General features: G+C 46.3%; 2 protein-coding genes across 7 annotated transcripts in view; one reads left to right on the top strand and one right to left on the bottom strand.

Moving 5' to 3' along the window:
- SPTAN1 (spectrin alpha, non-erythrocytic 1) overlaps positions 1-10410 on the top strand; it is a 43025-nt gene extending 32615 nt beyond the window's left edge. For 2 of the 4 annotated variants that reach the window (XM_069748061.1, XM_069748059.1), the window contains 21 exons: positions 221-235; positions 1372-1503; positions 1612-1749; positions 1830-1934; positions 2011-2219; positions 2316-2436; positions 2528-2649; positions 2756-2888; positions 2971-3069; positions 3154-3313; positions 3389-3465; positions 3566-3775; positions 3919-4215; positions 4301-4413; positions 4602-4619; positions 7119-7173; positions 7269-7465; positions 8048-8101; positions 8187-8333; positions 8421-8568; positions 10128-10410. In XM_069748061.1, coding sequence (XP_069604162.1) covers positions 221-235; positions 1372-1503; positions 1612-1749; positions 1830-1934; positions 2011-2219; positions 2316-2436; positions 2528-2649; positions 2756-2888; positions 2971-3069; positions 3154-3313; positions 3389-3465; positions 3566-3775; positions 3919-4215; positions 4301-4413; positions 4602-4619; positions 7119-7173; positions 7269-7465; positions 8048-8101; positions 8187-8333; positions 8421-8568; positions 10128-10253 — 2676 coding nt within the window. In that variant the 3' untranslated portion in view covers positions 10254-10410. The remainder of the gene's footprint in view (positions 1-220; positions 236-1371; positions 1504-1611; positions 1750-1829; positions 1935-2010; positions 2220-2315; positions 2437-2527; positions 2650-2755; positions 2889-2970; positions 3070-3153; positions 3314-3388; positions 3466-3565; positions 3776-3918; positions 4216-4300; positions 4414-4601; positions 4620-7118; positions 7174-7268; positions 7466-8047; positions 8102-8186; positions 8334-8420; positions 8569-10127) is intronic. The other 2 variants (XM_069748062.1, XM_069748060.1) reach the window with 1 other exon arrangement.
- A 264-nt stretch (positions 10411-10674) lies between these two features.
- The window catches only part of DYNC2I2 (dynein 2 intermediate chain 2), a 457867-nt gene continuing 456467 nt past the window's right edge, over positions 10675-12074 (bottom strand). For all 3 annotated transcript variants that reach the window (XM_069748058.1, XM_069748056.1, XM_069748057.1), the window contains exons 8-9: positions 11362-11519; positions 10675-10983 (exon numbers count right to left, since the gene is read on the bottom strand). In XM_069748058.1, the coding sequence (XP_069604159.1) occupies positions 10745-10983; positions 11362-11519 (397 nt within the window). In that variant the 3' untranslated portion in view covers positions 10675-10744. The remainder of the gene's footprint in view (positions 10984-11361; positions 11520-12074) is intronic.

Here is a 12074-nt window from a genome sequence, read left to right as displayed (position 1 = left end):
AAGGTGCCCTCTCCTACAACTGATGGGACCCAGGGATGGGTTGATTTGCCATGAGTGCAGCCCATTGTGGCACATGTGCCAGCATTATCTTAGCGAGACAACCGCTTAAAAAAAAAAAAAAAAAAGAATAAACACTATAGTAAACACATTTGCCGTTATTGTAGTTGCATGGTTTACACTTCATGTACTCAATGCCTTCTCTTTTTAATCTGTTTTATAGCTTTCCAAACTGCTGGTAAGTGGTCAGGCAGCGTCCCCTTCTGTCCCGTGCCTCCCCCTGCTCCTTATAACATGACAATGTTTTCTCATTCCATTTAACCACCCGGTTGTTCTGGTTTTTGCTTTTGTTCTAGTTGTTAGTTGTGGCTGGTACTACCACGGGTTCTGTTTCATCTTCTCAGTAAGACACTCTCTGCATGAACCTGATACAGGGGCGCCATCCTCCACCCTCTATGGGGAATTTACTGCTACACCCAGGGATGACAGAGCCATTATTGGAGAACTATAGGAACATTTAGAATCGAGAAGGGTCTTCTAAATTTGACTATTACAGGACGACCCCATCACGCTATGAAGATGCTTTTGTTGTGTACCCGCTATTAACATACATTCATTTTTAGTTCAAACAGCCCAATGCGTATAAGATAAATGGTAATGGTCTATGACCTGGGATCTGAGGATGACACATGATGGACTATATTAAATGGCGGCCCACAATCTGTATGGGCCTTGGGAGTCCACTCTGGTTGCCTCCATCCATTATGAGAAATGACATTAAGGGTCCTGAGCCCACATTGGTTACCACAGTTTAGGGCATCGATCAGGGTCACAGAGTCCATTGTGTTGCCTCCATCCACTATTTGTACATTATTTGACAGCTCGGAATCCATAGTTACTTATCTCTCCTATACATAATATGACATGACTAAAACATATGGTAAAAATTCCATATCCGTGCTACTGGACTGGTGACTAGTCTGAGGTTCCAGTCTCTAAATATCATACTGGTCTGTGCCCTGTACCTCATGCAGAACGTGTTCAGTCACAGTGTGGTCATTTTGTGTTATGTCTCGTTTTGTTTTTCTTTTTGTAGATAGTAATGTTTTGTCTTCATTGCATCTCTTTGGGCTTTGTGGACTTTTAAGAACTCCTCACACGTTTCCCTGGTCCACATACATCTAATGTACTGGCCATGTGCCCTCTAACATTTAAGGGTTTCTAAAACCCACCAAGCAGTGACCTGGAAAACTTGGATCTGGTTGTGGGACCAAGGAAACGTGTTCTACAAAGAGTGGGTTTGATGGCTTGTCCCTATATTGGTGCTCATTACTGTCTTAGATATCAATTGACTTGTAGATTCTTGTATGACAGAGCAAACATCAGAAACACCAAGCCTTCGAGGCAGAACTTCAGGCCAACGCCGACCGTATTCGCGGAGTCATCGATATGGGCAACTCGCTCATTGATCGCGGTGCCTGCGCTGGCAGTGAGGATGCCGTGAAGGTGAGCAGCTTAACTGGAAAGTCACCAGGTTGTCCAAGTGAACCACCCCTTTTAACAACGACCTTGCACTCCTGAGCTAGCTCTCTTAACCTTCTAATAATTTTTCAGGCTCGTTTAGCAGCACTCGCTGATCAATGGCAATTTTTGGTTCACAAATCTGCTGAAAAGAGCCAGAAACTGAAGGAAGCCAACAAACAGCAGAACTTCAACACCGGCATCAAGGACTTTGACTTTTGGCTCACAGAGGTAAGAGGGAAGGACATGTGCACCAGGTAGATGTAACAAAATAATACACAGACCATTGACATTGGACTCGCTGTCACTAGGTGGAGGCCCTGCTTGCCTCCGAGGACTATGGAAAGGACTTGGCATCGGTCAATAACTTGCTGAAGAAACACCAACTATTGGAAGCTGACATCTCGGCCCATGAGGTAATCCACAGCCTTAAAACGTGGAAAAGCAAAATGTAGAATTTGGAGGCTCATGTTCCAATTTAATTTTTACCAGGATCGTCTGAAGGATCTGAATGGACAAGCGGACAGCCTGATGACCAGCAGCGCCTTCGACACCTCTCAAGTAAAGGACAAGCGTAATGCCATTAACGAACGCTTCCAGCGCATTAAAAGCATGGCGTCTGCGCGCCGCAGCAGGCTGAACGAGTCCCATCGCCTTCATCAGTTCTTCAGAGACCTTGACGATGAGGAGTCCTGGATCAAGTAAGTGCAGATTGCCAGTATAGGATTGTAGTGAAGTCCTCAGACCAGGCCAAGACAGTCCAAGCACAGTCTGTATGGTGCATTTATCGCTTTCAGAGAAAAGAAGCTGCTGGTTGGATCTGATGACTACGGCCGAGATCTCACTGGCGTGCAGAATCTGCGGAAGAAACATAAACGGTTGGAAGCAGAGCTTGCTGCTCATGAGCCGGCCATTCAGGTAGGTGAAGGATTGCGGTCTACTAAGGAAACTTGTTAAAATGTGGAAGTACGGCAAAAAGTAAAGACTGAGATCTTATTTGTGCTTTTAGGGTGTGCTGGACACCGGTAAGAAGCTGTCCGATGACAATACTATTGGGAAGGATGAGATACAGCAAAGGCTGGCCCAGTTTGTGGAGCACTGGAAGGAACTGAAGCAGCAGGCATCGGCCAGGTGAGAACTCTTGTTTCCAAGTTGCTATGGGCAGATGGGATTGTATACACTGTAGACTGCTGTATCTTGCGATCCTACCATGTTTACAATCTGGTTGGGGTTGCAGGGGTCAGAGGTTGGAGGAGTCTCTGGAGTATCAACAGTTTGTTGCCAATGTGGAGGAAGAAGAAGCCTGGATTAATGAGAAGATGACTTTGGTGGCTAGTGAAGACTACGGCGATACTCTGGCTGCCATACAGGTGAGTCGGCCATAATATAACTTGTATGAAGAGCCAAAAATCCTGCTGTGAAAATTAATCTTTCCGTGTCTTCATTTCTCAGGGACTGCTGAAAAAGCATGAGGCATTTGAGACAGATTTCACTGTCCACAAGGACAGAGTTCATGATGTCTGCGCTAATGGCGAAGACCTCATCCAAAAGGTGAGGCTAGAGAGATGCAGCAGGGTTGTATTCAAGCAGATGCCTGCCATCTTAGCCAACCCAATTTTACTTTCTTCATCCTAGAATAATCACCATGTGGATAATATAACTGCAAAGATGCAGGGTCTTCGTGGAAAAGTAGCAGAACTGGAGAAGGCGGCTGCTCAGCGCAAGGCTAAGCTCGATGAGAACTCTGCCTTCCTTCAGTTTAACTGGAAAGCAGATGTGGTGGAGTCCTGGATTGGTGAGAATTACCGATACTTGTATGGTTCACTGATCACATGAATACACATGGGCTAATATCTCTCTTGTTCTGTAGGTGAGAAGGAGAACAGTCTGAAGACAGATGACTATGGCAGGGACCTGTCCTCTGTGCAGACCCTACTCACGAAGCAGGTGAGCCATCTTAACCAGCATGTTCCTGGGTTATGTACAGTAATTACATTATGGTACGCCGATTAATATGTGCGTTTTTTTTTTTTTTCTTCTCATTCAGGAAACATTCGATGCTGGTCTCCAGGCATTCCAGCAGGAGGGCATCACCAACATCACTGCGCTTAAAGACCAGTTACTTGCAGCCAAGCACGTGCAGTCCAGGGCCATCGAGTCCCGCCATGCATCTCTCATGAAGAGATGGAACCAACTGCTGGACAACTCGGCTGCTCGTAAGAAGAAGCTTCTGGAGGCTCAGGAGCACTACCGAAAGGCGAGTAGATATTCAGAATTTGGTAATTTTTGCTCAGCCCATGTTATGGTACAGGATTGAGGAGGGGATGGCAAATCGGTAAAAAATCTTAATGTTCAGGAGCAGCTTAGTAATCACTTTTTTTTTTTTTTGCGCTTTTTTAGGTCGAAGATTTGTTTTTGACATTTGCCAAGAAGGCGTCTGCTTTCAACAGCTGGTTTGAAAATGCGGAGGAGGACCTGACTGATCCAGTTCGCTGTAATTCCCTGGAAGAAATCAAGGCGCTGCGCGAGGCACACGACGCATTCCGAAATTCTCTCAGCTCCGCGCAGACTGACTTCAACCAACTGGCCGAACTGGACCGACAGATCAAGGGCTATCGTGTGGCATCCAATCCTTACACATGGTTCACCATGGAGGCTTTGGAAGAGACTTGGCGCAACCTGCAGAAGATCATAAAGGTAAAAATGACAAAACGTCTTAAAGAAAAAATCTTCCTTTCTAGCTGTAGGGAGCACACTGAGGATCTTTTACATCTTTGTTCAGGAGCGAGAACTGGAGCTACAAAAGGAGCAGCGAAGACAAGAAGAAAACGACAAACTGCGGCAGGAATTTGCACAACATGCCAACGCATTCCACCAGTGGATCCAGGAGACCAGGTTACTGCCCGTCGCCTCTGTCCTGCGCTTTGTATCTGTGTTCTTCAACCTGTGTCCATCTTTTAGTTTCCGACCGCTCTGTAATCTGGAGATTTTGCAATGTATTGTGATTTTTTTTTTTCTCACTGTTTGTGTGTTCTTTTTTTTCCCCGATCTGTCTGCTGCTACCTTCATTTGCCTCTCCATAGGACCTACCTACTGGACGGGTTAGTATTTGAGATTTTGTGGTGCACTTTATTAGCTTTCTGTATGTGTGTGACGATCGTGGGGTGTCTGTATTTCATGCGACAAAGACTGAAAGCAAGTTTCATTATTTCAATGGTGCCATTATAAAGGGTCATTCTTTGTAATGCCCATATCCCTGTGATGGTAATGCTGTAGATGAATTCAACACTTGCTGGCCAAGTCCTCCACAGATTGCGATTAAATGCTGGGTATATGGCATCCAGAAATCTGCCTCTTCAATGGTGTGTATGTATGGTATGTATGTATGTATAAAATAAATATATTATATTTTGATTGCTTGGCATCACTCAGATTTGCGTTGGCAAGTGAACAGCACTGATGGCTTTATGTCTACATATGCCTACCAAGATGCAAGTATGTGTCCCAGCAGGCATGAGTAGACATGACGCCATCAGTACTGCTTGCCTCCTGATGTGGAAGAGAGCCATGCTGGACTGTAACATATAATTTACAATATCCAATCTACAGGACTATGGGGAAGTTAAAACCTCCATCTGCTCTGTAGCCGCTGAATACTGGCGCAGCAGCCTGTGTTCTGCAGGGAGTGCTGATGCCGTATTACAGCAGTTGCTTAGCATTTGTGCATGACTATATAGTTCTGGTGCCTCCAGTCGGCTCCACTTTGTGAGGGATTCTTCTACAGCATCGGTGTGAGGATGTGCCCTGCTGTGGTGTGTGGGGAATTCACCATTGGGTCTCTCTTCTTTAGCATAGCCTATCGCAGAGTCATACGTGTGTATCAGTATGAAGTTGGGGATGATCTCTCTGGAAGGTTGCATTTTCCTCTTATTACTTTTCCACTGGTGTTTTGTGGCACTCTGATGCTTTTCTGTACTAACTCACACGGCCGCGGACTGCTGTAATGGAGTGTTCACTTCCCCGCACCGCTAGCGTAGGATGACCGTTGCGGTCTACAAACCATGCACCAAGTCCTGTATTTCCAATGTCCCAATCTCAATCCATTGCAATAGTCCTGATAAGCTGAACACCCCCAGAGTAAACTCCTGAAGGGGGGTGGACAGAAGTGCTCATCCAGGCCCAGCTCTTAGCTTCTCCCACTTTCTATTCAGTCTATGAGAAGGAGAGCTCTTGTGGCTCTACCATCGGTCGGACTCTCTGCACCAGAGTCTCCATGGATCAAAATTTCTGACTTGAGAAATTTCTTTGGAGAGAAGATTGTGATTCCCCCCCCACTCATTTAGATAGCATGCATATGCAGTACCGATTTCTGCCACTACATGCTGCATGGCGCTGTGACAGTTTTGGTGCAGCATGGCCCATTCATTCAGCTGATCAGGGCAGGAGAAACCATATGGATCATCGTTCCTGCTGTGTCTCAGGGAACCTTTAAGCTTGCCATACAAAGTTACTGTAAGAATTGCCCCCCCCTTTTTTTTTTTTTTTTTAAAGTGCATTAAAGGAATTTTTACATTTTAGAGGTTTGTCACTGATTGCACGCTTGCCTGTTACTCCTTTTAAAGGGGTAGTCCAGTGAAAACAAATCGCCCAAGAGTAGGTGAGGCCTTATTTAGGGTTTGATCAGTCTTAGAATGGAACAGTGCCTGTCTGACCGTCGCCCCATGTATTCAATAAGGGGTTGCATGTGTCTTTGTCTGCCAGCCTCATAGAGAATTAATGGAAGGGGGGTGGGTAATCTGATCTGCTGCCCTACTATATAATGGGCAGCATGGGGGAATTTTTATTCCTTTCGGTGCAGGTCCCTGCGCTCGTGCCCCACAATCAGTGATCTATCGCCTATACTGTGGATGGGTGATTAACTCTTTTTTTTGCTTTTCACCGATCTTTCACTTCTGCAGAAGTGAATGGTGTGGGCTGCCACCTCTCCGTTCTTTTCTTGCCTGGACATAGGTCTGGGACACTAACTTGTGGATATAACAAATGTCTAAGGTAAAATGCCCTTTTTATAGTTTAGAGCAGTTGTAGCGGTTTCTAGTGCCCAGTGGCAATTACATGGTCATTACTGGCCTGAATGCATAGGACTGGGTGGAATCCATGGCTTCCAGGGTACGGTATCCCCTTCCACCATAGTAACGATGGGCACTGTGTGCTGTAGTCTCTTACCCCCACATCTTGCACTGACGGTCATTTGCACCCATCACTGTTTGGTAGTCCACCACCTGATTGGCTGGAGTGATTATATGAATGCGGTAAGGATACTCTGGGTCTCAGTCTCCATCTTGGTTTTGAAGCCACCCAGTGACTGCTCACTAACCTGTAGCGTGGCTGAACTAGAGAGAGGCTTTGGCGTCTGGGCACCTTTTTGGCTCTTCTACACTGGTCAGATGTGTGGTTGCAGAGCAGCGCTTAGCATGGATCTGTCTGAGCTCTGCCAACCTTATCGTTAACATGACACACATTAGCCATGGTGCCACGTTAACTGTAAGGCGTCTACATGAACGCACCCATCACATGTGCTCACTGGTCTTCCTCTCCTCCAGGTCTTGCATGGTGGAGGAGTCTGGAACTCTGGAGTCTCAGCTGGAAGCCACCAAGGTTTGTGAAGCATTTGCAGGCCATTGTTTTGTTGTGGCTCTTTCACAATTTTCTTTTTTTTTAGTCTGACTTGTTTGTTTTTTGTTTCACCCCAGCGGAAGCATCAAGAGATCCGTGCGATGAGGAGTCAGCTGAAGAAGATTGAGGACCTCGGAGCCGCAATGGAGGAGGCTCTGATATTGGACAACAAGTACACCGAGCACAGTACGGTGGGGCTGGCGCAGCAGTGGGACCAACTGGATCAGCTGGGCATGAGGATGCAGCACAACCTGGAGCAGCAGATCCAAGCAAGGTGAGGAGGCAGTGAGGCTTTGTAACAGTCTGTATGCTCCAGTGACTCCCTTTTAAAGATTTAGAGCTCCTCATAGTGCTGACAATAGCCCAAATTACAATATTTAAAAGGATCATCGGTTTTTGATAAGTGTGGCCATTGGCCTGTGGCAGGAGGGTAAAGCTTTTTCCGCAGCAGGAAGGACATGTTTCACTTTTTGAGAATTGGGAGAAACCTGTCAAGCTAGATGGAGCTGCCTTGCGAGAGCAGTTGGGATTTTATGCTGTCCTTGGGTCCCTCCGAGTCTTCTAATAAGATTTCCTGTACTAGCTGGGTATCCCCACTAGTTTATTCTCAATGGCTGGTGTTTTGTAAATCTGGGGTCCCACAAAGCTGGGCATGGCTTCTTCGTAACGGCAGATTTCAATGGTGAAAGAAATTCATTGCATATTGATTATGTCAATGCGGCAGATGATCGGAGAGTCCAGGAATATTTTGCTGTTATCCGTCCATCCCTCGGCCCTTTTTCTCATTAGTGGCAATACACACGAGTTTTGTTCTGGGTCCATATGTGGCTGATAATTTCTCTTTTTGTTTCCTTAGAAACACAACGGGAGTCACAGAAGACGCACTCAAAGAATTCAGCATGATGTTCAAGTGAGTAAGCTCTATGTTGCAATCTATTGAGCCGTCTTATCGTTTTCCGCATTCCTCATTTCCTTTACGTTCCACCATCCTCCAGGCACTTCGACAAGGATAAGTCCGGGCGTCTCAATCATCAGGAGTTCAAGTCTTGTCTGAGGTCCCTTGGGTACGACCTTCCAATGGTGGAAGAGGGAGAACCTGATCCAGAGTTCGAAAACATATTAGACATTGTAGATCCCAACAGGTTAGTGTCCTAGGCGTGGGGAATGAGCACCTAAGGTCTAGTGCTGTTAATCTCTACTCATAACCCATGATTTGTTCTTCCTTTTAGAGATGGGCATGTGTCCTTACAGGAGTATATGGCCTTCATGATCAGCCGGGAAACCGAGAACGTCAAGTCCAGCGAGGAGATTGAAAGTGCATTCCGAGCGCTCAGCACCGAGCAGAAACCGTATGTCACCAAGGAAGAGCTATATCAGGTGAGGACACGGGATGTCTGTCCGTCCAACATGGGGACTACAGTGCTGAGTGCTGCTAATGGTCAGCAATATAGCACCAGTCTTCACAATCATAATGTCTGTAGCATATGCTATAGAAAACTCTATAACCGAGTTCTCCAATCCTTGGAAAAAACTGTGTCATGGATGGACTAAAAAGGAGGTCTACTTGTATCTTGTCACCCTGTAAATCCACAACAGGCCACCCTGGGGGTCTGGACTGTAAGAGTGTGTTCACATGAGGTCTTATTCAGGTAGGTTTGGAGCAAGTCTGCTTCAAAAACCGCTAAAATTATGGAACTTACTCCATGTAATAATAATAATGTACAAATTGCTTGCTACTCAGTCTTTTAAACTCTTCAGGTTTTTAAAGACGCCAAGTGGTTAAAATAACTCTTCAAGTATTTTCTGTTCTGAAGACGCTCCGTACTTTACTATAGAGGTCAATGGGAAATATGAAGGATGCATGGGCGTCTTAGCATTTTGCCTAGATGCAGTTTCTTCATTGCTAAAGCGTCTTGAAAAGACTGCTCGTTCGCTCTTCTGAAGAAGAAAAAAAAAAACCATGTGTGAACATGACCCAAGATATTATGTCCTGCTTGTCAATCATTTGATCACTGCAGCCAATCACAGGCTTAAGTGGTCAGGTGACCAAAGAGCAAGACATCATCTCTTCCACTATGTGTCTGTTTTTCCTAGTTTTTAACTAGGGTTGATCAAATGGTTTTGGATAAGTTCTTATCCAAATAGCTGCCTCGGGAACCCGGATACCTGGAGCGCTCATGATAATCAGCTGTTCGGTGCCACAGCTGCATGAGTCCTGGCTGTGTCGCTGTCACAACACATGCATGGAGAACATGATTGTCACACAGCCGGGACACATGCAGCTGTGGCTCCGAACAGCTGATTATTGGGAGTGCTCCATGTATCCGGGATCCTGAGGCAGCTATTCGGTAAGTACTATAGCTATTCGATCATCCCTATTTTTAACATCTCCCATGACATTATATAGTTTTCTTTTCTGGCACCCTTTTTTACATCGGTGTGTAGAGTGTCTGCACTATGGGCACCCCTAGATATAATGGCTTATCACCACTTGGTCTCAGCACTACATCATAACAGCCCCTTAAGTACAGTGTTTTGTCAAACTGCAATCCTCAAGGGCTGCAAACAGGTCATGTTTTCAGGATTTCCTTGTACTGCACAGGTGATAATTTAATCACCTACACACATAATGATTCCAGCACCTTGTGCAAAGCTAAGGAAATCATGAAAACACGCATGGTTTGCGGCCCTCGAGGAATGCAATTTGACACCCCTGCTCTAAGACGTTGTTCACACAAGGCATTTTATAATTTGTTATGGTCACAATTCTTGGCTCAATCATCACCAGTATGGCAGGGATGATTACCAGGTGGGGACCCTTGCGATCGGGCAAGTGCAGTAAAATGCCCCCACATCCCGACCGTCCGACCGCAGCTTAAGCCTTGCAGTGTGATAGTGCTGAATCTGTCCCTAACCTCCATGTTGTTCCTTTTCAGAACCTTACACGTGAACAGGCAGATTACTGCATCTCGCACATGAAACCCTACATGGACAGTAAAGGCCGGGAGCTGCCCTCGGCGTATGACTATGTGGAATTCACGCGCTCGCTATTCGTGAACTGACGTAGCCGAATTAAAGCCCCTTGCTTGTGCCTGCTGACTCTGGCCGTGCATGTCGTCCTCTCTGCGATCCTCCACCCTCACTGTCTTGTCATTGTTTTAGCCATTTGAAGAAGCGATATAAGCAGTGTGCTTTAATAAACGCTAGTTATTCACCGTCTCATGTCTGCACTAGTGCGGCTCTATCACATGAAGCCTTCATCTTTACCCATACACTTTTTAGACTAGAAATAGAGGGGGGAAACCAGCGCCACACCAGTCCATGGGTTGTGTGTGGTATTGCAGCTCAAACACACTTTTCTAGCGCTGAACCTGTGGATTATAGAGTGGTCCTGGATTATTATTACAGCTTTTTAAAGCAAAGTAATGGTGGGTGGTTGAATCCAGCACTCTTACCCCCCATACCATACACAGAGATTGGGCGTGCTGTCTCCCATAAATAAGACTTTATTTACACTGGTATACATGTACAGGATGGCCTCAATGCCTGAGGATCAGTCTGTGACCGCCCCGGCCAGCTCCTCCAGTACCTTCATCTCGCGAGCTCCTTGCTCTGTGAAGTCAGAGCTCAGCTGCCATATTTTCACCACACCGGTGCCATCTCCGGCAGCCAGGAGCTGGGTCTGCGCTCGGTTGAACTCCAGGCAGTGAATTGGTTGCTCATCAGATGTCTGCTTTATGCTGAGTGATGGCTTCTGGGAGCTTTTTCCAAAATCAAAGAGCAGAACTTCACCTTTTGGCAGAATAAATAAAAGTTAGACTGTGGACTGAGTTCAGTTATCTTAGATTAGGGCTGCAAGATTCATTGGCAGGCAAAAACTGCAGTATAGTAATGGTACAATACATCATGGGGAGTACGCGGTGGACCCTGCAAGTTACCACGACACACAAGTCATGAAAAAATTCATATGGTCAAATAATGACCCGCCGAAGGTCACACCAGCATGTTCTCTCACTATGAGGCATTGCAATTTTCTGATCACTGGGCATGTGACTAAGCTTGCAACACATATACAATGAACTGAACCTGTAGAAATTGGCCAACTAATCTAATACTGCTCCAGCAGCAGCGTACAACCTTCTTAGACATGAATAGTTCCTCTGGTCTTACCTTCTCCAGAAGCTGCTGCAAAAACCAGTGGACGCACTGGAGACCACTGAACGCTAAAGAGGTATTTCTGGGAGAGCTGCAGAGAGGTCAGTGGTTTCTCCTGAAGCATCGAGTACAGGTGAGCGTGTCCATCGGTCCCTGCACTCAGGAAGATATTCCTACAAGGACAACCAAAGAATGACAGTGGTAAAATAACGGCTGCCATTAATAGAAGAGATTGAGATAGGGGTGAAGAACATACATCCAGGAGCATTGTAAGCACTGTATATAGGCGGTTACGTGGGGGGCTCACACTGTATATAGGAAGACCGAGGCGCGTGTTGTACAGAAGAGGCTGTGTGGGTGCTCACACTGTATATAGGAAGACCGGGGCGCGTGTTGTACAGAAGAGGCTGTGTGGGTGCTCACACTGTATATAGGAAGACCGGGGCGCGTGTTGTACAGAAGAGGCTGTGTGAGTGCTCACACTGTATATAGGAAGAACGAGGCGCGTGTTGTACAGAAGAGGCTGTGTGGGTGCTCACACTCTATATAGGAAGACCGGGGCGCGTGTTGTACAGAAGAGGCTGTGTGGGTGCTCACACTGTATATAGGAAGACCGGGGCGCGTGTTGTACAGAAGAGGCTGTGTGGGTGCTCACACTCTATATAGGAAGACCGGGGCGCGTGTTGTACAGAAGAGGCTGTGTGGGTGCTCACACTGTATATAGGAAG

The sequence above is a fragment of the Ranitomeya imitator genome, chromosome 2, assembly GCF_032444005.1.
Source record: "Ranitomeya imitator isolate aRanImi1 chromosome 2, aRanImi1.pri, whole genome shotgun sequence".
Taxonomy (NCBI): Eukaryota; Metazoa; Chordata; class Amphibia; order Anura; family Dendrobatidae; genus Ranitomeya; species Ranitomeya imitator.
The sequence above is the reverse complement of the archived record's forward strand: the minus strand, read 5'-3'. Positions and strand labels throughout refer to the sequence as shown.